General features: G+C 40.2%; 1 protein-coding gene across 11 annotated transcripts in view; it reads right to left on the bottom strand.

The window, feature by feature from the left end:
* Window positions 1-24069, bottom strand: part of FHOD3 (formin homology 2 domain containing 3) — a 399793-nt gene that overhangs the window by 153143 nt on the left and 222581 nt on the right. For all 11 annotated transcript variants that reach the window (XM_074576320.1, XM_074576316.1, XM_074576317.1 and 8 more), the window contains exon 6: window positions 8504-8598. In XM_074576320.1, coding sequence (XP_074432421.1) covers window positions 8504-8598 — 95 coding nt within the window. The remainder of the gene's footprint in view (window positions 1-8503; window positions 8599-24069) is intronic.

Genomic DNA, 24069 nt, shown 5'->3' with positions numbered 1-24069 from the left:
CACAGCATGAATATCATAGGGTATTGCGATACATATGTAAGGTAACCCCAAAGCTCTGTTAAGATAAGGAAAGGCTACCTATGTTCTTCAAATCTGAAGGACTAAGTAAAAATTAACCATAATGCCTTTTAACAGTCATAAAAAGCCAGAACATTAATACACACCAAAGAATGCAAAAGACTGACCAGTTCCTTTCTTCCTACAGAATTGCAGAAGTCATCTCAGCACACACACCTGCACTTTCTGCTGGCAGAACAACCAAAAGCTCTAAAACTCAGGACACTTAATTAAGCCTCAGAAGATCTGGATGTCAGGTTTGTTTCTTATCCTGGTCTCACTATGCAGGGGGAAGAAGAACCATATATCAATTTGGCAATAAGTACAGGTGAGGTACCGGTACTTGGCACTTTCTGGAAACATGCCCATTCACTACGGTGCATTTTCTTATTTTTCATGCTGATCTATCTCATGTACCACCCATGGCACAGACACGGACCCCACTCCCCAGGATTCAGGGCCTCATTGCTGATCGTACCTGGAGGGACTTGCCCAGTGCCTTGCTGAAATGGGAATACAAGGACAGAGGACAAAGGATATTTGCTACTGACACGAGCCTACAGCTTTGATTTCTAATACTCATGTACTGATGAGAGTAAATATATAAGCCAGAATCAGTCATCCACTAGACCAGCACAATAGCTAGTTTAACATACAGCCATATCTGATAACACATGTGGTAGTATCAGACTGAAAACGACTTCCCAAATCATCTTCCAATGTCAGAAGCTGTCGAGTTTGGCAGCATAAAGTATCAGTCTCGGAGAAGAGGGCTCAGGGGAGCAAGGAAGGATTGCCAAGCGGCTTCCCACCAGGATGCCTACGCTTAAGGCCACATGTAGGTGCCTGCATGAAGAGGCACTTACCTGCACAGTCTACATCCTAGTTCTTTGACAGTGCTAAAAACAACATAGTTGAACTAACAAAAGGGAAATGAGGATTAAAAAAAATGGGGAAATTCAGAGGAACTGCTTCATTTTGAAGCATTACCTGGACTTTCTGCATATGCTTATTTCAAAAAAGAGGAAAAAACTGCATTGTTTCACCTCCGTGAAAGGTCCGAGCTAAAAATTTGAGTTTGGTGGCATTTCAACAACTGACTATGCACCAGAAGACCTTTCCCTCATTTCACCTAAGAGCAACAGAGACCAGAAAACAGGTAACCCTGCAAAGGTAAGCCTGCAGACTGAAGCATTATGCATCCGAGTTCATGAAACAGTGCTTCCAGAAAAGCTTCAGACATAACTGTTTATTTTAATTTTAAAACATGGTATATTTCCTTAAACTGCACCTTACTAAACTCTTAACTTAGGACTAACGATATTTCTACCCTGCAAAATGATTGCTTAGCTATCCCAAAAAGGTTTGGCATAATGACAGCAATGTGTTTTATATCGGCCAAGTTGATTTCTGTGTTTAGATACGCATAAAAATCTCAGGTGTGTACTAGAGGCTTCAATTATAACCAGCTGCTTTTCATCCTTGGAGCCACTCTTTCATACTTCTTCACTCTTTTCTAACTGACAACTTATGGTTGAAAATGTTCTATTTTTCTTGTTCAGGCAATTGATTTTATAGTCAAAGACTGCTGGAAAGACAAGTAGGCTCCATTTTCTTTAGTCTCATCCCTCAATACAAACTTTCCACTTGCATCTTCCCCTTCCGCAGGAATGCTGGACTTAGTGCTTGTTAGAAAACACTAGTAGCTAATAGAAAATTCAAATAGTTAGGGCCTGAGGCACAATAATTTGCTCACAAATCTGCATGGTAACAGATCTGTGACAATGAACTACATTAGTGAGAGAGACCAAGGTAATTCTAAAAGCTAGCACTGATTTTTAGGTTGTTTTTCATTTTTTTCCCTTACCTAATTCTAGTGTAACCCCTGCTTTTTCCTTTCTTCATACCTTTCCTTTACAACAAGAAACTTGTACATGTGCATAGATGCATGGTATTTTCTGGAAATACTTGGACATATTTCACTCATCGCTAACAGGACATTTTCTCATACAGATTTGAACAGATGAGACTGAGTGAAAACTTGGGCCTGAACGTTTGCCACATTGTTGGCAGTTAATCATTACATTTTCTCATTCTGCACTTCAAAGGACTTGAAATCAGATCTCTGATATGATCTGGGGGAGCTGTGTGTTTTCTAGTATCGCCTTAATCTACAAGAGTTCATTTTGAGCACAGAAAAATAGGTGTTTATCCCTTCAAAATACTCAGAAGTGAATGCAACAGATGGAGCTACAGGAATAGTTATTGCTGCAAGACTGGACTGCTGCAAACTCTCACGTTTGATGGAACGACTTTGAAACCCACCTACAAATACAGCTGGTAGAGAAGAGCAGCACTCGTAGCAGTCTGCCTCCTGAGCTGGACAGACCAAAGCGAGCGCACAATGTAGTCTGCACTGGCTGGCGAATCCTATTCCAAGTTTATTGCAACATCCTGATCCTTATCTTCAAAGCACTAATTAAATACCGTACAAAATAAACTCTGTTCATGCAACAGTGCAGTTATAGATTCTGAATAAGAGATGGAGGGAAGCCCTAGCCCGACCTGGGTGAGCGTTGGCTCAAGCTCTTGAGAGGCAGGAAGTAGGAGAGTTAAGTTCCTATAAACCCAGGATTTTGTTTCTCCCTCACACAACCATTTTCATAACAATAGTTCAATGGCCAAATGCACAGCGGATTAAATTTAAGAACCAGCTGCTAAGCTGACATGCATGTTCACAGTTTCACTGAACTTAAAGCAGTTGTACCTGTTCACCACAGCTCAAGGTCTCCAGCTCAGGGCAGCCCATGGGTAAGACACACTGATTTTAGGGCTCGAGGGGAAATCTCAGCCTTGCTCTGAACTCTTACAGGAAGCAAAGGAGCCTGAAAGGCTGTAAGACGAACACCTAACTGACATTTCTACCTGGGCTAAACCTGAAAACAGAACAAACCCACAGGTTTATCAGAGTTGTGGCTGGAGGGAAGAGAGATGGTACAATCTATGTAGCTTGTGCATTAGCTGTATGTAGAGTCTCGTTTGTAAGAGGCTGCAAAACAGTTCCTTAACCATCCAGGCAGCAGACTGGGAAGAGTACAACATGTGAAATTAATCAAAGTAGGTCCCCAAGCTGTGTAATTTCTCCTGGATGCTTAACTCTTTTAGCGGGCCAGCTTTTCTAGATCACCTTCCAAACACATTAAGAATAAAGCGCAGGACAATTCTACAGTACAACTTCCTGCTCACAAAGATTAGGCATGTTCCTACATATATTCCTTTTCATCATCCTGGCAAAGGTAATAAGATAGGCCATCCATACACACAATGATTTTCAAAATATATTGGCAGAAAAATTAATCAGATGCAAACACATCGTATTTCCAAGACCCTCAACAAGAGAGTATACCATCCAGATTTGGGGGTGATTTAATTCAACATGCTTTGGGCTTTAGTACTACTAACGCTACTATTTTAATCTTACTCATATCTGTTAAGCCCCTTACAAATGTAACGTTCTCCACGAATACAAGCTATTTTTCGGTATGTATTTGTAGACCCACTTTAAAATTCATTTGCCTAAGATTTGACGAGCAATTTCCTGAGGTAAAGAAAAGCACCAATTCAAGTTATACGGTGTTCTCTGCTCTGCTTACGTCTTCAGTTAAGCACAGGCATAAATGACTTGTGAAACGGAGACTGATTCAGTCCAGTTCTTAAACTGAGTATTTACCTCTATATACCTTAAATGATTCACTTGTAAAAATTATTTTAGTGCTTTTTGTGACTAAGTATATTATTTCTCTCAAAATTCTTGTGAAATGACTTACCAACTGTGTGTATGTTTTAACATGTCACCGGGACCGTGCAGGAAAAGCAGCTCTACTGGACTTTCCCTTTGAAATCAACAAATTCACCCACTACAGCTACGTCCTGTTCAAATGGTGTAGGTTTTTTCCTTTTGCTTTGAGATAGTTTTTTTCTTCTTTTGGATTGAATTACGTTTAAAACATTCAAAAAGTCCCTACTTCAATACCAAGGGAAGCAAAAGATTCACACAAGGCACAGAGAACAACTTGCTAGTTAAAATTCATATTTAACCTTGCAATCTAGGACCCAGACAGAAGCAAAGTAGAAAAAAAAAAATTAAAACAAGATGTGAGATAGGAATCTTTAATCAACCTCGTTGTATCAGCCTGGGCCCAACATTCCACCCTGTCTTCTGAGGTTACCCAGCACCACTTTGAAAATGGATTACTTTCCACCGAAAACAATGCCAAAAAAGGGGCTTTAGCTCCCCCGGGGGAAATTAGAACAGCCTGGATCATCAAATGGGAAAAAATAATCATCATCAGTAGCAGTCAGAAATGCGGGGAAAGAAAAGGTGAAACCAGGCTCAGGCTTTGGACCACATAATGCCTTAGATGTGCCTTTGAAGGCTGAGGTCGAGTGGCAAAAGTCTGTGGGTTTGAGATGCAAAGGAACCTTTGCTTCTCTAGGGGACAATATAAACACCTGGCGTTTTTCCAAGATGTTTGGTTTAGAAATGTACTCTTTGTAAACACTCGGTAGCTAGTCCAGGAGAGCGTAAGGCACTGATACAGTATTGTACACTTTCTATTACCAGGTCAGAGGGAATACCAACACATATGAAAGATAATATATACATTACCTCAATACATGCTAACAGATGAAAAATACGTTATAAGGACTTAAGATGCCTTAGTGCATATATGCCTTTAACCTGGCGTCCCTTGTTTTGGATAAGAAAAATTTTCCAACAGTCCTCGCCATCACCATCAAACCCAGACTCTACCTGCCGGTGATCCACCACAGAGCTCCACAGGGCTCTGGGGTGACAGCTGCCAGTGTGAACAAATGCCTCAGGTCCCTTTACAACTAGGCTAAATACAACTTGCGATACCTTGCAAAAACTTAATTCCAACTTCAGCACCAGCAACATACAGCTGGCAGAAACACCGAGAAAGTGGTGAAATACCATTTCCCAGGTGCTGTGAGGTTGAATGAAGTTTTGTGTTCTGGCACATGGTCAGTTAAGGTAACGTCCTTGATAGGTTAAGTTTACGCACTTTAAGAAAAAGATAAAAATTAAGAAGCAATTCTGAAAGCACTGTTAACTAACATGCATTGACTCCCAGTTTTGTCTTTTAAAAAGTAAACTATCTTGCATGAATGTTCTATGCTACCAATGACTGCTAAAAGAAAACTTGCTTGACATAGATATTTCCTATTTACGCAACTTCTAGCTTATATAAGACGGTCAGAGCCTTGGCCCTGCTATAGCCCTCTTCCGTACTTGTACACTGCTGACCTCAGTTATGTATTGAAGTTCCCTGGAAGCCAACAGCATGTAACCGTACACCTATAATTAAGTACATACTTGAATGCTTTGTTAAACAGGGAAAGACTGATGAATTGCTGCCTATAGAACTAATGATGAAATAGTAGTAACGTACATTTAAATTGGGATTATGCTGTAAATATTTGATGCCAGGGATCTATTAGCCACTGATGATTGGAAAGCTGTCTATAGCCAGCCTGTGAGAGGCCACCAGCATGCATTGGCATGGTCACACATGGTTGGATATGTCTTGCAAAGGACCAACAGTGGCCCTAAAAGCTTGGGATTTGCTGATAATGCTCTTCTCTTTAAATAGCATGGCAGAGGAAGAGTACTGCTGATTTCTAATTTCCAGTCTAACACCTATTATAATACCAATCTGAAACAGGAGCCTCTTTCTTTCCACCAACAGATGAGTCATCTCAGATTAACTTTCTTCCCACTTGTCAGTTCTTCAGCCTGACACCACTGGTGCCTCTTACTCAGTTTAAGGGCAGCAGCACCAGTGCAGTCACTCTGCTGGAATTTTAATCACCTCCCCAGTAAATTTGTTCAGAACAAATTTAGACCACAGCGCTAAAGTTATCAGCAACTTCTGATAATCCATTTATATAAGCATCTATTGATGCTACAACTGCAGCAGAAGTAGCAATAGTAAGGAATATAATGACAACAGTCTATACAGGCTTTCAGTATATTGCTTCTAGTCCTTCTTTCTCACTAATTGCAAATTTTATTTCCCTTTCCCGCCCCTTTCCCCTATTCCTGTGCAGAAGTATTACTGGGTGGCTAAAGTGAACTTGGAGCTGGGTGCCAAAATTAAAGCCATTGCTGTGCCAAGTGTGACAGACCCTCAGGTCCTTGGCTGAACACGTGTGCTGCGGGGGACAAGCACATGCAATAACACACTACTCCAAGTGAGCAAGGGCAACAGAGCCAGCAGCTCTATACAAACAGAGCAGAGCAAGTAACAGTGAAGGGTCAGACCATTACAGAATTTGACACAAAAAAAAAAAAAAAAAAAAAAATCAGTGGAAAAGATTCAATCACCTCCACTGCTGAGTATATTAAACCTGGTCAGAGCTTTTGAGAAGGCAAGAAGCCATGTGTCGCAGCTGTGGCAGCTGAATGACTGTACTCCTCCTGCATCCTATTAGAGGGATTTGTCCCAAGACTTAATTGGCAATTTTACTATTCTTTTTTTTGTTCAGCAGTGTTAACATGTTTTTGCCACCTTTGCTGTGCAGAAGGCACCAGCATAGCAGGGCTGTAAATCAGACCATAGGTGCGTTGCAAATTCCAGGGGTTCATTTTTCACAGAAAGTCAAAACCACGTTTAAGTGCGCAGAGCAGCTGTCCCACCACGCTCTGACAGTAAGCCTGCCATACCTTCAGTTAACTTCTGGCACACAGACAGGGACTTAGATCTCTTCCAAGACAGTCAAAGAATAATGAAAAAGCAACTTTGATGCTACCTGAAACCAAACTATTCAAAGCACATTGCCTGCATTCCTTAGCTGCAGGCACCGAGCCAGGACATGGAGATAATCATTTGGGCTGGCGATGGGGGAGGGAAAAAGGAGCTTAAGGACTGGAGAGCTGAAGTACTCTGGGGTCAAGAAAATCTAGACAGTATTTAATCCGCAAGGTAGCAATACAATTGTGTTTCTCCCCCACCCCACTAGGTGCATTAGAGAATTAAAATAATCACGGACACGGTAATATTTTTTTTCCTTTTTTGCTTGTCTCTTTTATCTGTTGCATAGGAAGTGAGGATCCATTACCAAGAAAACCATTTCTCTCTCATTTGGCATCAGTTTTTCCAACTGTGGCTAACATCCCCCATTTCAAGAGGGCAAACTGCCCAGCATAATGCCCAGCCAACAGTGGAACATTTTACACGGAAGAAAAGTTTCTCCTCATCTTCTCTCAATCCTGAACCCCGCCCCGCAAGCCTGGGATTTGATAACCATAATTATCTTACTTCTATGTATCTATCAATATTGGTACATCAACCCAAGATAAAACAGTTCTTTGACTTGATAACCTGCTGCAGCGCTGAAATTTGCACATTATAGAAAAAATTCTGTAGGGTTTAAAAAAGGCTCTTGGGACACAGAACTCTTTTTCTCCTTGTGCTATGAAAACTGTCACAGGAAAGCGGGAGAGCAGCAGCATCTCTCTGCCACTACAGTATCCAACAGCAACTTTCTGCAACTTAGCCACTTGAGGAAAAGTTCCTGGAAATTTCTTAGTAATTCTAACTACAGATTCAATTCCACCAATTAAGGCAACTCTTGAGTTGTTAACAATAGCCAAGATACCCTGCCCCAGCTATTGTGTCATACAGATCTATCCCACGCAGCTCTACATGGCAAGAGCAGCCGCAATCTCTGCAGGCCTTAATGAACTCCCTAAAGCTGGAGAGCCAACAGACTGGGAGAATGGTGTATTTGTGGCTTTACCTACACTTCCAGTAAATGTATCCTTAAAAGTGGGTTGTGCATGCCACTGGAGGAGACTGACCCAGGGCACATATATACTCCGGCCTTCAGCCTTTGCTTGTATGTAGGGACCAACAAAGAACCCTCTGAAGGCCGCTATCAGATTTCGTCTTCTCAGGCTCTTCAGGCACTAGAGGGAAGTCACTCTGAATCGTCCTCCCCCAGCGCTCAGCAAAGCTGAGCAGTGTAGAATGGTGAAACCGTAGAAAAGGATTTGCATTCATAGAATGGAAAGGTGTAACAAACCACCCCAAAAAGTGGTTCCAAAGAATGTCTTGAGAATTACAACTGCAAGACTAAAATAACTTCTGCACAGTCAACTGCAATGGCAGCAGAGACAGTAATGCGGTCATCTTTAGTACCTTTGCTTTTAAAAGCAGAGTTTGTGCCAACAGCAAAAAAATTGTATAAAAACAGTAGAAAAGAAGTAACAGCTTAGCGTGCCCTGGTTTCCATGCAGAGTGTTGCATATTCATTTAGAATCTAACACGCAGTCTGTTTATACCCTAAATGGATACATAATACAAATAAAATGCATTTAAAGAACACCAAAAACATATGAGAATTTTGGAGAGTGTCTTACCTTTGACCCAATAAGTGTGTACAGCCATTGGATGGTTTCATTATGATTTATTACGCCATTCATGCCATCAACATAGAGCATAATCTGTCCCAAAGCTATTGTAAAGAAAAGAGATAACATGTAATTAGATCTGATGATTATTTTTTATAATCCTAAGCATTGATGGCAATTTTCTATAAGCGGGGTTTTCCAGAGACATGGGGAGCTCGACTAACAAAAGATATATCAGGCAAGACTGTGCTGGATGAAATCCTGGGCAACTGCAGTAACTTTCCTGACTTCATCTGGATGATATAAGTGTGAATTTCACCCAGGGAGAAGCACGGGCACTTGTTCCTTCCTAGAAGATGCCACATTTTATTGCCCCAAACTCTGCAAACAGTATTCTAGACACCGCTTACTGTCGTTAACAGTTCCATCATCTACAATGCTTTGCATCTTGTGAGCCAAGCCTTTTACCATTTGTTTCAGCATCATATAATGTTTGGAATTAGTATATATGCATTAAGTTGACTGTTTCAGTGAATTCCAATAATATGAAATTAAAGCAGGGCAATTAACACCATTAAGGAAAGCAAATATTCACCATTGCACAGTGCTCTCTTGCAAATAAGTTTTGTATTTTAGTGAGAAAATACAACAAAGCATGGTTAACAAAGAAGCATCTTTATTCATTTATTCTAAAGCATTTACAACATTTCAAAACATGCAAATAAAATATTCATAATAGTAATTCCATAGTTTCCAATCCTGATAATATAAGACTTTATAGAGACAACAGCTATTAAATCTTTTCTGACTGATAAGGACAGACATTTTTCATAAGGATTATGAAAAGTGGATTAGCAAAATTCATCTATCATCTTCAAAAGTTTCCACTGTTAGATCTTCTGCTTTATAGCCGGAGATCAAAGCACAGTGGGATGAAAAAGAAATCACTGATGTAACACCTTTCAGCACAGCCTCTTGGCATAACAACTCAATTACCTAACGCACAACCTGACGAGCCCCTAGTACACCGCTTTATGGGGGAATAAAAGAAAAAAAAATCCACAGGTTGAGAGAAATTACAACGTTATTAATCTTCCAAACACATGCCGAACGTTGGCTAAGTTTTGCACAGGTTGTGCACAGTGCAGCCATGTTTTCCTCGAGGGCAGATTTTCAAAGACATGAATGTTAGGCAAGCACTTAAGGACCCCCATAGCTAAGCAGCTGTCATTTTTACCTCAAGTCTCCTCCTTTTTCCTTTGCTCTATTTGTTCTGCTTACAGTTAAAAAACCTGAGGTACTAATTTTAGGTGCTTATATTCCTTATCTAATCTGTTACACTGAGCTGGAAGCAAAGTCACCCTACACGGTCAATGAAGATGGAGAAAAAGCAAGTGAGAGGGAAATGGCAAGGAGATAACTCCTATCTTAGGCAGGCGGCGTTGCTGCTGGGGTTTGCCCATCGCTCTCTGCTCCTCCTCTCCAGGAAGCAATCATTCACCACCCTCTGAAGACGCGTGTCTCAGGTGAATAACATCAGGCGGGAGGGACACAGGCCCAAGTGTCAAGGCAAAATAAAAGACGTAAGCCAGTCAGCGAAAAGAGATAAGAATTGTACTGACTGAATAAATGGCTGCTTTGTAGCATTTCCTTGCAAGGTAGAGGAAAGAGGAGAACGCTGCTATCCTAGCAGTAATCAAAGTTCTTAATTCTTGCTTTCACTTCCTTTCAATGCTAAAAAGATTTAGCAGGATGAGATCCAGTCATGATAAGGTCACCAACGCCCCTGTTTTTTTTCTTGCAAATTCTTCTGTTGGGGGTGAAAGGATTTAATTTGAATTTGAAACAAATGTGAAACAAATTTTACTCTTGGCACATGCTTTCCAAATTAATACAGAAATCAAAGACAGCAAGAAGTCTGCTTTTAAAGGGAAAACATGCACACAATACAAAATTACTCCACTGCTTATACTTAAGACCAGTTAGACTGGAGGCATAAGTGAGATCCGGGATGCATTATTCTTCAGCCTCTTAGACGTGACTCTTCATAACGACAACAGGTTAAGGCAAATTAGTAGACCTTAGAAAGAAGCCACAAAAAAGTTTTAGGGATTCCTGACAATTTTCATCTGCTACCACTAATCTTGGCTAACCAAACCCTCCCACTGCCTTTTCTTGTTGGTCATTGTCAATGCTATCCCAAGTACATGATACTATCTGTGTCTTTCCAGCAACAGAATCGGGCCTTTGGGTATAGGTGAAAAATTACTAACACATGAAAAAAACACTACTGCTGCCGCTTGAACAAGTGGCCAATAAGTTTCACAGGACAAAGCCTTAGAACAAAGACAAAAGACAGGTTTGCTATGCAGTCGTGCTGTCCACATAAAAGTCCTTACTCCAGTAATTATCTGCCAACATCAGGTCATAAGCTGCTGACAGACCTTGGCGTGGAGCTTCATATTGCTATTTCCTGTCTTCAGGGATCAGAAAAATGAAAGCAAGACATGATAGGCAGGGTTGAAGAGAAATCAGCTTTCATTACGAGGAAGAGTAAGTTAGGGAGAATCTGTACGTACTTTGTACAAAGCTGATGCGTTATAAATACTTAGGAAAATAAGTCGACGAGAAGAGTTAGAAAAAGGAGAATGTTGGGTTTCATATCATGAAGAAGAAAAGGTAACACCTAGCAACCACATGACATGATGACAAAATGGAAGAGACCACAAAAACTGTACGTAGGAGCAGACCGGTGGGCCGGAAGTGCTCAGGTTCTCCTGGGGCTTGGATCTGGCAGAGTGGGGCACACCAGTTTTGCACTAGGAGGAGACAGACTGGCCACAGAGCATTCTGCACTGTTTTATAGTCCTCACGGCTTTTCTACCTGACTGATAGCCTACCTCCTGGCCCGCAACCGTAGTCTGCTGAAATGGCTGCAGCTATAGTGCAAACTCCACATGCACACCACCCGGCATGGGCATGTCTGCATGCACGCGTACCCACCAGCAACGTGCAGGTCCTCTCCAAGAAAGGGGACAGTAATTTGCAAGGCAATTTGAGGCTGTTCAGAAGGCCAATCTCATCCAAAATCATTTAAGTTCGCATTTGTACGTGCCTTCAACCAAAGTGCTTTTTTTTTTTTCCCCACTAAAAAATGAGGAGGCTATTTAATCCATTTAATCCCATCTCTCACAGCTAACTGGAATTCTTTTTGGAAGTATATCAACAACCTACTTGCATTAGGAAAGCTTGCTATTGTGCAACAAGGGGCTGGGAGAGGGGGGTTTAAATATGGAGCAGACTTAATTTGGAATTTCTTTGTTCCCACTACCCTTGTCAAACCCTTAATCTTATGTGAAAGTAGTGTGTGACTTTACCCATAGCTATTTTCAAGTGGAAAATTGCTGGATTTCTTAGGAAAGGCTTAGGCTAGAAAAGGACAGACCAGCCAGAAACTTCATAGATTTCTGTGAAATAAGAGGTTTTAGAAAGCCTCTAAAAACTTGCCAGTATTGGCACTGATGCTCTCCCGGGATCTCTCCTATATATAAAGTTAACAGGGACAAAAGGGAAAAACTCTAGCACAAAACATCACGATGAACATCACTTTAAGCAAAAGTCTATTTTTCCCACCCAGAGTGTCAAAAGTTTCAGAGCTGTTTCTTGCCCACACACCTGCTTCTCTCATCTGCTCTATCTGCTTCATATTATACCACAAGACTAACTTAGAGAAAACAACAGCATTCTCAATGAGCAGAAGCACTATTTTCTTAAGGTTTCCTATGAGTCCAAACCCCATTCATCATGTCAAGAGTCATGGCAGGGAGGCATCTTCTGATTGCAATTGTTTCCATCAGAATAAGCAAGCATACAGGGTGAGCGGGGCAAAGCCAGACACTGTCACAGCAGGTTTCAGCTCCCGCGGAAGCTTCTGGTTCATCAGGCACTTGATAGCAAGCAGCCGTGGTGCACACGACACGCTGTATACAACAACAGCTGAGCACGAATGACACACAGAACTGTGATGAAAGTAATGGGGAAGAACTGGTTGCTAATAGTCATCTTTCTCATTGCTAGTTAAAATCTTATCATCATTTAATGAGAAATTAAGGGTCTGTGTGATTGCCTTCACTCCACTTGGAAACAAATTACTAACTTACATATGCTATCCTGGGCACCAAAAAGACATACTCTGTCAAAGTAAAGGTCCCAGTCAAGAACAAAATTTCAGTATCTGTGTAGTGAGGGATCCCAGGAAGGAGATAATACAGTCATCTATTATTATGTTACAAAGCGCTAGAGAATTGTTCTTAAGAAAAAAAACAAACAAACAAACTCATAATTTCTTTGTCCGTGTTTCCTCACCAGAGAGAGGCAAGAGCTCAGCTACCAGGTGGGGCTACCTTGATTTTGAACACAAAAATTTCCATCTCAGCCCCAACACGCTCGATGTCGCGAGCTTCTACTTTTGCTTGTAGCACATTCCCACAGAGATGCTTGAACACACACCCTTGGGGAAGAGTTTATTATCTCCATAATATCCACTGATAATGCACAGTGTTTTTCCTGATGAAAAATCATTATTAAATACAACTTTTGTACCATCTATCTGCTCGAAAATTAACAAAACTGCGGCAGAGCCCTTTGCTTCTAAGACGTGACATCAGATAAACCAGATGACCTGTCCTCTCCACTGCTTCTGAAAATGATCTTACAAAGCAGCACTGTGCCAAACCTTATGACTCACACTCATTACACAGGGCTAGAACCAGCTAAAATTTTTAGTTGGGTTCCCCCCCCCCATCCCCCACTGTTACTATTGGTATGGTTGCTTTTAGCTTCAGTGCAAAATCTGCTGTTTATACACCTATTCCCATTTCCTTACTCCTGTCAAAGATATCTGTAACGTCATCTAGGAAGATAAAAACAATCTTATTCCTGGCCAAAAGTATATGAACACTTTATTTCTTATCAAAGTTCCTTCAAATCCCAAATCTTTGCTTAATCCCTTCTTTTAATCCCCTGTTCATTTGTTCTTTTCGTTATCACACACATCATGGCTGAAACATGTTAAGAAATTAATTTTCAGAACTCCCATATTAACCATGTACTGAACTTGTATTAACTGGATTAACCACGAACTGAACTTTCTTACAAAAAACACACCACAGAATTAAAGTTATAAACTGAAACTGCAAAGACCGCAAATATATCGCGTTGCTAATGTAAATCTGAAGTTTTTATGCTAGCTGACACTATGCAAAGCCTATCTTTTAGTCTTAGGCAGTATTTTAGTAGCTCAAAACTAATGATATGTTATTGAAACTTCTATGGATATGGATATGGAAACTTCCGCATGCTAGTTTCAGACCTAGGGTATTATTCAAAGCTAAAATTTATGCAGAAAAAAAATGGTTTATAGGTTAAACCATTTAATCTATACATCTTCCTTTCTTTTTCCCATCTACTTTAATGGCAAAATATACAAAGATACAATAAAACTCATCTATTTTTAACACTGAAAATGAGTGACAAAAGTGACAACCAGAATTTTTCCCCGTATTACAGGCTCAAAAGAAGCTATGGTCCAGAGGTCATCCCTGGGCAAAGCCAAACAAACCAGGAGGCCTGGACACGCCACCCTCCTTGGCAATCAATACGGCTGCTTTCTGCAGCACGCTCAGGTCCTGCAATGCACATCGGTGCCTGTGGTTATAACTGAGCAGGTACAACAGAGGCAAGCTGTAACTTGCCCTTAAAAGCACATCGTATTTAAAATTCAAGCTCACCAAGAAACAAAAATCATAGAATCATACAATATCTTGAGTTGGAAGGGACCCATAAGGATCATGGAGTCAATCCTTTCTTTCCTTGGCAGCTAAAAACATGCCTTTGCCATTATTTTAATTCTAAAGAGACAGCACACGTGTACTTTGACACTTAGTATTTTAATCAGTCTGTTAAAACTCCATGTTTAACAGTATGTTCTTAAATGGCACAACCTAGCAATAGTTTCCACTGTCCACAAAAGCCCACAGGGAATACTGGAGGAGATTTATAACTCTGACATTCCTGGCACAAAGGAGAGACTTTTAGATCTGTGTTATTATTATTATTCTGTTCTACCTAATTGTCCGTCTTTAACAATAACCTTAGTTCTGGTGAACCCCAGGGGCCGCTGGCAAAGAAACCCTCTTTCATTGCTGATTACTACACAAAAACGAAGGGGAACAGAGCTGACAGATCCGGACTCAGAGCAGAGCTTCGACTGGCCAAGAGTCTGGGAAAACGTGTCAAAGCTTTGAAGCCTCGATGACATGCTGATAACACCTCATCAACAAAGCAGGTGTAGGGGCCACAGAGCATTTACAAGCCTAATTATCCACTTTGAAAGCAGGTTGTGACTGTGGTTTGGGAGGGGAGTAGCAGGTTCTCACCCTCCTCTTATTTTAAGGAAAGGTACCTGCACAGCCAGTGTCTCCATAACTCTCTGTTCTGAGGCTCCTTAATCAGAAGGGCTCTAGTTATCCTTTCAACCTCACACCCACATGCACGTCTCCCACATCTCCTCTCCCTAAAGCCTACTTCCCAACAGTTCTTGGTGTTCCCAAGGTTCAAGTTGGCCCTTCCCATGGCCAACACATGGCAAGTCCAGGACCGAAGAAACCTCTTACAGAGGAATTTTCTCCTCTTCTTGTTCCCTCTGCCACCCTTTTCCTCTGGTGTTTCTCTCTTTTAAAAACCAGCACGCAGCAAGGTCAAGGGGCATAAGGCAGCTTTAACTGGTTCAAGTGTTTCAGCAAAAGCTGGTCCTTTATACATACCAGGCAACACCTGTGGCAGTGCACAAGCCCCACCAAAGCCAGTGGAGCAGAATTGCTCCTCTTCCAATATTTCCTTTTGTGGTATTTCTTACAATTAACTAGAGTGCGAAGAAAGAACAGACTCCCACTTGTTTGTGTCAGCAGTTAACCTGCTGGATGCCTTTTTATATGAACTGAAATCTGGCTTACGTATATACATTACAAAAGCTTTGCAAGATTAGCCATAATTGTTTTAATCATTATTTTATGTTGCAGCCCTCATATTTTAAATGCACTATATTCCAGGATGCTTTACAAGATTAATAGCACTTACCAATGTACAATAAGCTGGGTAAAGCTTATATAGCAAAAGTTTAAAACATTTCCACATTAAAAAGAAATATGTAATTAAAATACCTTATTAATAAATGAGCAAGTCTACTCCAGCATTGGACAACTATTTTGCAAGCTGACTAAAAGCATGAAAATATGAAAAAAAAAAAAGGAAAGAAAGAAAAAAGGAAACAAAGAATTAAGAAAGAAAGGAAGACAGGAGAAGGGAAAAAGACAAAAGAAAAAAGGAAATAAAAGTTTAACCAGATGATTTTAAAAGATGACCATTCATCCTCAGTGCTTCATGAAGCAAAACTACTGTGGAAAAAGAGAATGCATGGTAGCCCTGAATTAAGATGACATGTTATAATGTATGCATATACAGAGCTGAATTGAGGCAGCTGTTTCTTAACCGAATCAATACAGGCTGTAACACTGAATAATGTTCTTCCAACATGTGTGTGAAGTTACTTTTTTTTCTTAAGAATTTAGACTTCTGGAGTTTTAAAGGATTTTCTTAGACTACTTCCACACTGGCTGACAGAACTTCATTTCTCAAGGAGCAGGACATGAGTGTGAGACTGCCACAGAGAATTTCTTGTGGGGCGAGGTATTCTGCAAAAGCACCGTGCCAGTGCAGGACGCTAACCATGGAATTACTAAAGAATTAACTCCAGTGGGCTTACACCCAACTGCCAGCTATGACTTCTTGCCCTGAGTACTGATGCTGCAACAAAAGAGGAGGAGTTTGGTTTCAAGGCAGAAATTAAGATCTGGTTTTAAGGATTAGGTGTCTCTTCTCATCTCTAATAAAATAGTTCACACATCAATTTCAGAGAAGACTCATCTTTAAGTGTATTTTAAACTTTTAATAATGGATTTATCATGCTTAGGCATCCAAGCGCTTCACAACAGCAGTAAAAGTGAGTCAGAGATCACAGGTTGTATGAGGTTAGATGGTACCTCTGGAGAATGCCTAGTCCAAGCCCCTGTTCTAACCAGGGAAATCCAGAGCAGGTTTTTTAGGATTCCCTCCAGTTGGATGTGGAATATAACTCCAGGAGTGGAAACTGCACAACCTCTCTGGGCAACCTGTGCCAGTGCTCAGTCACCCTCACAGGTTTTTTTGGTTTGTTTTTACGTTTAAATCTAATTTCCTGTATTTCAGATAGCGCCCAGGCCTTGCCTCTTGTCCCTTCATTATGCAGCACTGAAGTCTGGCTCTGTCTTCTTTGGTCCCTTCAATCACATATTTAGTCCCTCCCATAATATTAAATTGAATTAAACTGAATTTAAATTGAAGATTAATCCATGGCCAAGAAGTAATAACTACACTGAGCTAGAAGCCAGAAAAGAAAATTTACCTTAAATTTAGAATTTAACTAGGGAAACTTAGTAAGACTCCTAAGTTAAGAAGTGATACCTTAGCCCTTCTACTTGGCAGTAATTTAGTCTGGCAATGTGCTTGATTTGATGGATTTCAAGGCCTCTCCTTCTCCACTAATCATCATGAACGTAAGCCTTCTGTCTGTGTAAACAATGCTAATCCTGACTTTGAAGGTACAAAGAGGGAAACACAAACCAACCTTTGCAGAACGGTAAAGATAATTTCTGCAGCTCCCTTTCTTGAACTCCTCAGACACCTATTTATCCTGCACAAAGAAAGGTCCCGCAGGTGCTGGCTGTCTTTTATCAATCACTATCAATTACACACAGCACATCAGTTTGGAATTCCAGCATCTCCTTTACACGCCAAAAAGCTAAGCCTTGAGAATGAACTCAGCATTTGGACTGGGAAACACCAGAGTCAGATATGAGTTCAGAAGAAAATGCAATCAAGATTCAGTCTTAGCAAAACCAGCTTGTTTTGACTGTCAGACTCCATGTGCCTTCACACCTGGGGCAGAGGAAACTCTGAGGAAACATGAAACAATTTTTTTTTTCTATTATATGCCGATAGGATCTTCACTGACTGCAGTCAGGCACTTTTAGCGTGATTATGGAAAAAAGCACAGTCTTGGGGTTCCTGCCCTATGTGGAAAGTAAAGAGAATTAAGGGGTAACACAGCTGGGCCGCTTAACAAATGAACTACAGCAGAAAAAGGACATACGGTAGTGTAAAAGTGTTCACACACCGAGCACTTTGTCATCAACAGTGTTTCTTATTAGTACAACAGTAAACCTTCCAGGATGAAACCTGTCAGTTTTGAAGTGAAAAAATGATAGATTCTCACTGACTGCTTTTTTTTCTTTCTGTTTTTCTTGAAAAAAAAAAAAAAAGTCACATTTCCTAATATTTACATTTTTCCTAAACAAAAAGGAAGATTCTTGGGAAGCAAAAAGAGGAAAGACAAGAATTCCCAACAGTATTGTATAAGAGGAATAAAAAAAAAAAAAACCAAACAAAAAAGAGAAATTCCTGTGCCAGTTGAAACTTTAAACATTACCTCACAGACATCAGCACAGTCTTTGTAAAGCACAAGAATTGATCACTGATCTTTTGTTGTCATATAGTAATGTGTTTTTGCTATCATGAGTGCTGAGAGGCTTACAGAGAGTCAAAACGATTTCAGTGGGCACGTAAAGTTACTTCTGCTACTCAAAACCCAAAAGTCAGTCTCCAAAATTCATATATTGTGGCATATTCTCAATAAGCATGGACTTCTAAAAATAACACATGCTATATTTTTGAAGAACAAAGTACCAAAAAAAAAGAAAGGTGAATGGCAGTCAATGAAAATAGCAATCCTACCATCAGTGTTTCACATCACTTCCCGCAGAGTGTTTTGTGGGAAACAAAGTGTTCTGCCAAAAGTGACACTTCAGTTGCCTTCCAATTTTCAGTATAATTCAAACACTGTTTATTCTAGCTGGTAGTGTAAGGTGTGCTTGGGGAATACCATGGAAGAGCTACACTGAGAACAAAAAAAAAGTAAACTTCTCCAGCTGTATTCTTTCTATATATTAAACTGGCTTTTAATTCCCACATAGTTTCTTCACCTGGCAACCTATTCCAAAGAGTGTTCCCTCTTCTCCCCAAATAAGGGACCGTATATGGAAAAGTCTCACAATAGAAGAAGAAACCTTATTTTAAGAAGCACTACAAGACACCTCAAGTAGGTATCACTTCTAATATTTCTCAATACTTGCTCCTAAAGTGATAACAGTTACAGGATTTTAGACAAGCCTGAAATTTCCTGTGAAGCACTGGCTTTCTACATCTCAATACACAGAAATGCTACAAGTGAACATGCAGCACAGAAGTATTAAGATCATTTTTGGGACACTTGAGTAGTGTTTGAAATGTTAGTGGCAAAACAGTAAAGAAACTGATTTTTTTTTTTCCCCGCAATAGAAACTTAAGATTTCTTCAACGCTTTTGTTATCTTGAAACCAACTGATCTAAAGCTCACTGTAGAGGAGCACAGAAAGTCCCGTCTTTCCTGTCTACCTATATTCCAAACCATCCAAAATTACTGATTTCCTCCCCTGCTCAGGAAGGAATGACTCAAGAGCAGCAATCAGTAGGATAAATAAGAATTCACTATGCTTTAAGTTCAGCAACTAAATTAACATAGTTCTTAAGCAAAGTGGGAGAAGAAAGCGCATCTGTTTAAAGCACAGACAAGACTGGAAGTCTTACTGCATCTCAGCCTCCTCACCATTGTGTGCTGGCTACAAAAGACTCCAATCAAACAGTCTGAAAATAAAAGCTGACTGAATCAAGATCTCCGTGTCTTTGTCTATCAAGGGATGCAACCAAACACCAAGTGTTTTTAAGAAAAAAAATGCATCTGTCACTTTCTACTCACTGAGCCACCTTAAAAAACAACAGTGAGTATATCCTTCTAATTTTCTTCATCGTAATTACACTGTGACGGATGCTGAAACTGAATTCCTGATATACTTTTCAGATATTTATTGCTCTTCAGCATGCTCAGCCTGTCTCTAGTGTTTCGGATAGTCTCCACCCTGCAGTAATGTGCGTGCCATTAAAGAATTCACTTTCATCTCCTGAATTTATGCTTGTTAGGGCAAATTAATGAAAGACTCTATTCTTTAAGTACTGGCTAAACAAAGCCAAAGTCAGCACTAGAAAGCAAACTGATACAACACTTCATTAAATGTGCTTTTTATTCTTTTTGTTTCAAGTATGTCTGCTGCTATGTGAAATCTAGGGTTATATAGTCTCCTTTCAAATCTCACAGTAAAGAATGTGCTCAAGTCACAAGTTCATCTCTCTCATTTGAAGTGGACTTCCCATGAGAAAAAGGTGCAGAGAAGAGACATCATTACAAATCCCTTTAAGTACAGAGCTCACACTCTTCCAAAATATTGATTGAAAATGCTGTTTTGTGTCTCTGCTCATTCATCTCAGATAATGAGCAAAGATTCCTTCCAAATTAACTGTAATTCTCTTCTAATCCCTCTATTATTTTTTTTTCTCCTTCAGCATGGTGACAGTGAGAACTCCTTTGAATACTGAATCCCATCTTATTACAGCAATTCTTAAAGAGAAACATAGCAAAATCATCTTCATCAGTGTCATGCTCAGATTTTTCTCCTCTCTCAGTGAATCTAGGTAGGTGCGTAACTAAGCAGAATGCACACCGATCCCATTTTTTCCCCCTTCTCAAAATTCTCAAGCAAAAATACATTTATAAAAAATTATTAAATCCTAATTTCTGATCGACAGAAAGACAGTTTACAGAATCTCTGCTTTTCACTTTATTTCCTTACTGCATAAAAAAGTGAGTAAAATAGATTCAGAACAAAAGAAAAATATTTGGGCACGTAAGCTTTGTTTGACTTAAAAATGTGCAGTCTGTCATTGGTGCCTAGTCAGGCATCACCTGTGTGGTGGCAGGGAGAGACAATCATGCACTGGCTGAACATGAAGATGAAGGTGGTGGATTTAGCCAAATTTGACAGTCTACATTTCTTATTTACCAGTAACTATGTAAAGGAGAAATGCAGTTGAACAATGACATTTTATTTCCAAAATCATTTTTGGGTGATTTTATTCCATTTTGTTGGTATTACTACAATTCATTGACCGCAGCATTATTGGTAAGGTAATCCTCAGTATGAATGCAAGCATGTTCCTATGACTGTATTATTTATTGGTCAGCACCCCATTAGCAGGAGTTACATAGGACTGGGATCCCTGGATAACGCTAACACTGAAGAAGATGGTGCAAAGGCAATTTGGAGACAGGAGAGTTTAACAGCTCCTTCTGTTAGACTGTTCGGAGCAAGGCTGCTGAGGTCTGCTCTGTGAGCAGTAACCTCGGGCTCCGCATGGAAGCAGCTAAATTACTTCCAGACCCAAACCAGTCCCATAAGTATCACGGACACTTCTGCACAACACTCCTTCAGTAAGTGATGTGGACTGAACCCAAACCATCTGTGCATAACCGGCGTAGAAAACTACGCATCTGTGGCACAGTTAGTCCATGATCAAGACAAATCCACCATGGGTAATTAACGTCTTCTGAGTACTTAGAAAGAAGTTAAAAGACCAGTAGGTGTACAAAATTCAAGCACTTGGAATTTAAGAAATGACAGAATTAAGATTCCCGGAGAAAACTTCATTCAGCCTACTCTGTGCACAAACTTAACTACATCAAAATCAATTTCAAGGAACATTATTTCTGAGCTTTGGAGTACTACTTTATTCAAAGCAAGTGCTGGAAAATACTGGCTAAAAAGCACTTTCTTAGTGTGTGGTCCTCAGAATTTTTTAGTGCAAACCTCCTGTGAAGACGGAGTATTTCATTTCCTGCAGGGTTTTCTATGATGTTCATCAATATACTGAGTGCTTCACAGGTCTGAATACATTTTCTGCATAGCACACCGATGAGGTAAAGAAAGGATCCTGTCCTGTTCTGCAGAGAAGTCGAGGCTTCCACTAGCTCTGGACGTCACATGTGAGACACGTGACAATCTGATTTTCGAGAATACCTTTTGATATCATTGTACTTCAAGTATCCACAGAAGAGCTGCAGCTGAGTTTAGGTTCAGCTCTGTGTAGTGTGGTAGCCCCACAGAAAACAATGAACACATGTGAAGAGGGAACATAATGGTACTTTCTTACAAGTTGAACTGAAATTACCTGCCCAGCAAGCCCATTACATGCTAATATTATGGCAGAGGTTCAGTGAAAAACTCTCCCCATGACAGGAACCTTAAAATGAGTAACAGCACCATCCTTTTCCCCCCCTGAACTTTGAGGACTGGCAGCCTTATTCCCATTGAGGGGTGAACGGAGGGTGTTAAAAAAATCCCATGTTATGCCCACATGGAATGAAATGGCTGGATTCACCACACTGTTTTTTGCCATTTAACAGAATAAATACTTCCCCTATTAACCGTTTACACACCCTGAAGAAAAACAACAAACAAATCTACAAACCATCTCTGGTTTACCATAGAAGTCACGTTGTCAGAAACTGGTTCACCAGACATGATTGAAAAAGTTCAGGCCACCATTGCAATGACACTTGGAGTTTGAAGAAGCAAGAGTTATTTCAGATGGACAACAATTCAAGTTGATACATCCAGAAGCACTTTGCAGATCAAAGAGTTCAGATATATTCAAGCTACTTCCTTTGTTCACAAAACACCACCCATCAACCATCACACGTGGCTTTGTCATCCTCTGATACATTTTCCATTTTTGGGACAACTCCCCTTTATCCCTGTTTCCTCAATAGCAGCATTGATAAAATGTCACCAAACTCCAAAACTTTCTCATCACTGTACCAAACTCTTTGACAATGAAAAGCATCCTGCAGCTCTTCACACTAAACTCTGGCAAGGCAAGGTTATATGATGGGGAGCAACAACAGACCTCTGATCTCCTCCAGGCCACTGTTCCTCCAAGCTGCTGCTCCTATAGCCTCCCAGTTGCCCTGGAAGGGCACCTTTAGCTCCAAGCACCCGTTCAACAAACATCTCACCTTTTGGGGGGCTGTTATCCTTATGTCTGGGAGAATGCTGCAAGCAGCAATTGCTAACCCTGTGATCATCATTGCCATCCGGAACAACTTCTCCTTGTAAAATGAAAGGCTGTCAAACAAAATGGGGTAAATTATTTATTTGTGTCCATATAAAACTGAACTATGAAGTGGGGGTATGCTGACTTCAGTGGAAAGAGTCCTTCCTCTTCACAAAATGATTACTACAATCTCTAGGGCTGTTAATTTTGTTTCATAGTTGTAACTGGGAATTAGCTTTCACTAATCTCATCCTTTCTGATCACTCAAGGCAGAAGGTTAGTCTTTCACTTTTCATACAGTACAGATAATGGAAAAGTTAGAAATTAAATAAAATACCTGAGATGCTTTATTGCTGGATAAAATAAAGTGGAACTGAAATACGCTCGATACAAATAAATTTATGTTAACACGAAGTGCAAAAGCAACACAAAAGCCTGAAAGCCAGTAATTCACATTTTGTGGTCAATCAGCAGAAAAAATAAATGTAAACAGTAGTTATCAGTTAAATAAGGACAGCTGCTTGCTACTGTGTAAAATAATCTCAGAGCTTTACAAGATCAACACTGAAGTACTATAGCTGATTTAAACCTGTAAAAAATTATTTCACAACCACTGCATAATAAATGTTACTAAATTGTTCTATATCTTCCCAAGAAAGTGTTGAGACTCCAAAACACCTCTCTGCGTAAACCTCCAAGAGCTCCATTTTTGCATATCAACTTGTGAGAGAACTTCTGACTTGGTTACATAAATAAGTTGCCTAAAACACATCCAATCCAAGTGACTTTACAAAAAGAAATAAAATATGAAGTGGTGAGAGAAAGAATCAACGTTGCTGGCACAAGCATTAAAAAAATAAAGTCTATTCTTTCCTGCCTGCCTTAATCTCATTTCAAGTTTAACATACAGAAGGGCTCAGAGCCAGAATGCTTATCCAAACTACATAAATCTCTAGACAAATTCTCCAGACTATACAACCCTGTCCCCATAGAACCTTCCAATTCTTCCTGATGCTGCTTTTCAGCAGGAAAGACCAGTAGAGAGCTACCTTTTTCTACCAAATCTTTGCTCAATCTTTTCCTATCACACCTTCCCTTAGAAGAATGACTCCTTCCTTGCAATGTGTTTTTTAAATGAAACGGGGATGGAAATCAGCCCCTAAACCTGCAATGAACCCTACAGCAACAAGGTACCCCACACTGCTGGTGAGGCCACCTCTGAGAAAGACCCAATTAATTCCCCTATTCCCTTCCTGAATTCCTGAGCGGGGTCAGAGGGAGGGAACAGCATTTACCACCATGGAACCTAGTTCAGGCAGCTGGTCCAGCTTATAATGTAAACATGGTAACACCTTGGGAAGGTCACTCAGAGGAATGGCAGCATTAGCAAAGCAATTAATTTGGGGTTGACCACATGCATACTGCCCTTTTGCTTTCCT

This window comes from Larus michahellis, chromosome 2 (genome assembly GCF_964199755.1).
Source record: "Larus michahellis chromosome 2, bLarMic1.1, whole genome shotgun sequence".
Taxonomy (NCBI): domain Eukaryota; kingdom Metazoa; phylum Chordata; class Aves; order Charadriiformes; family Laridae; genus Larus; species Larus michahellis.
Note: the sequence above shows the minus strand (reverse complement) of the source record. Positions and strands in the feature narration are given on the sequence as shown.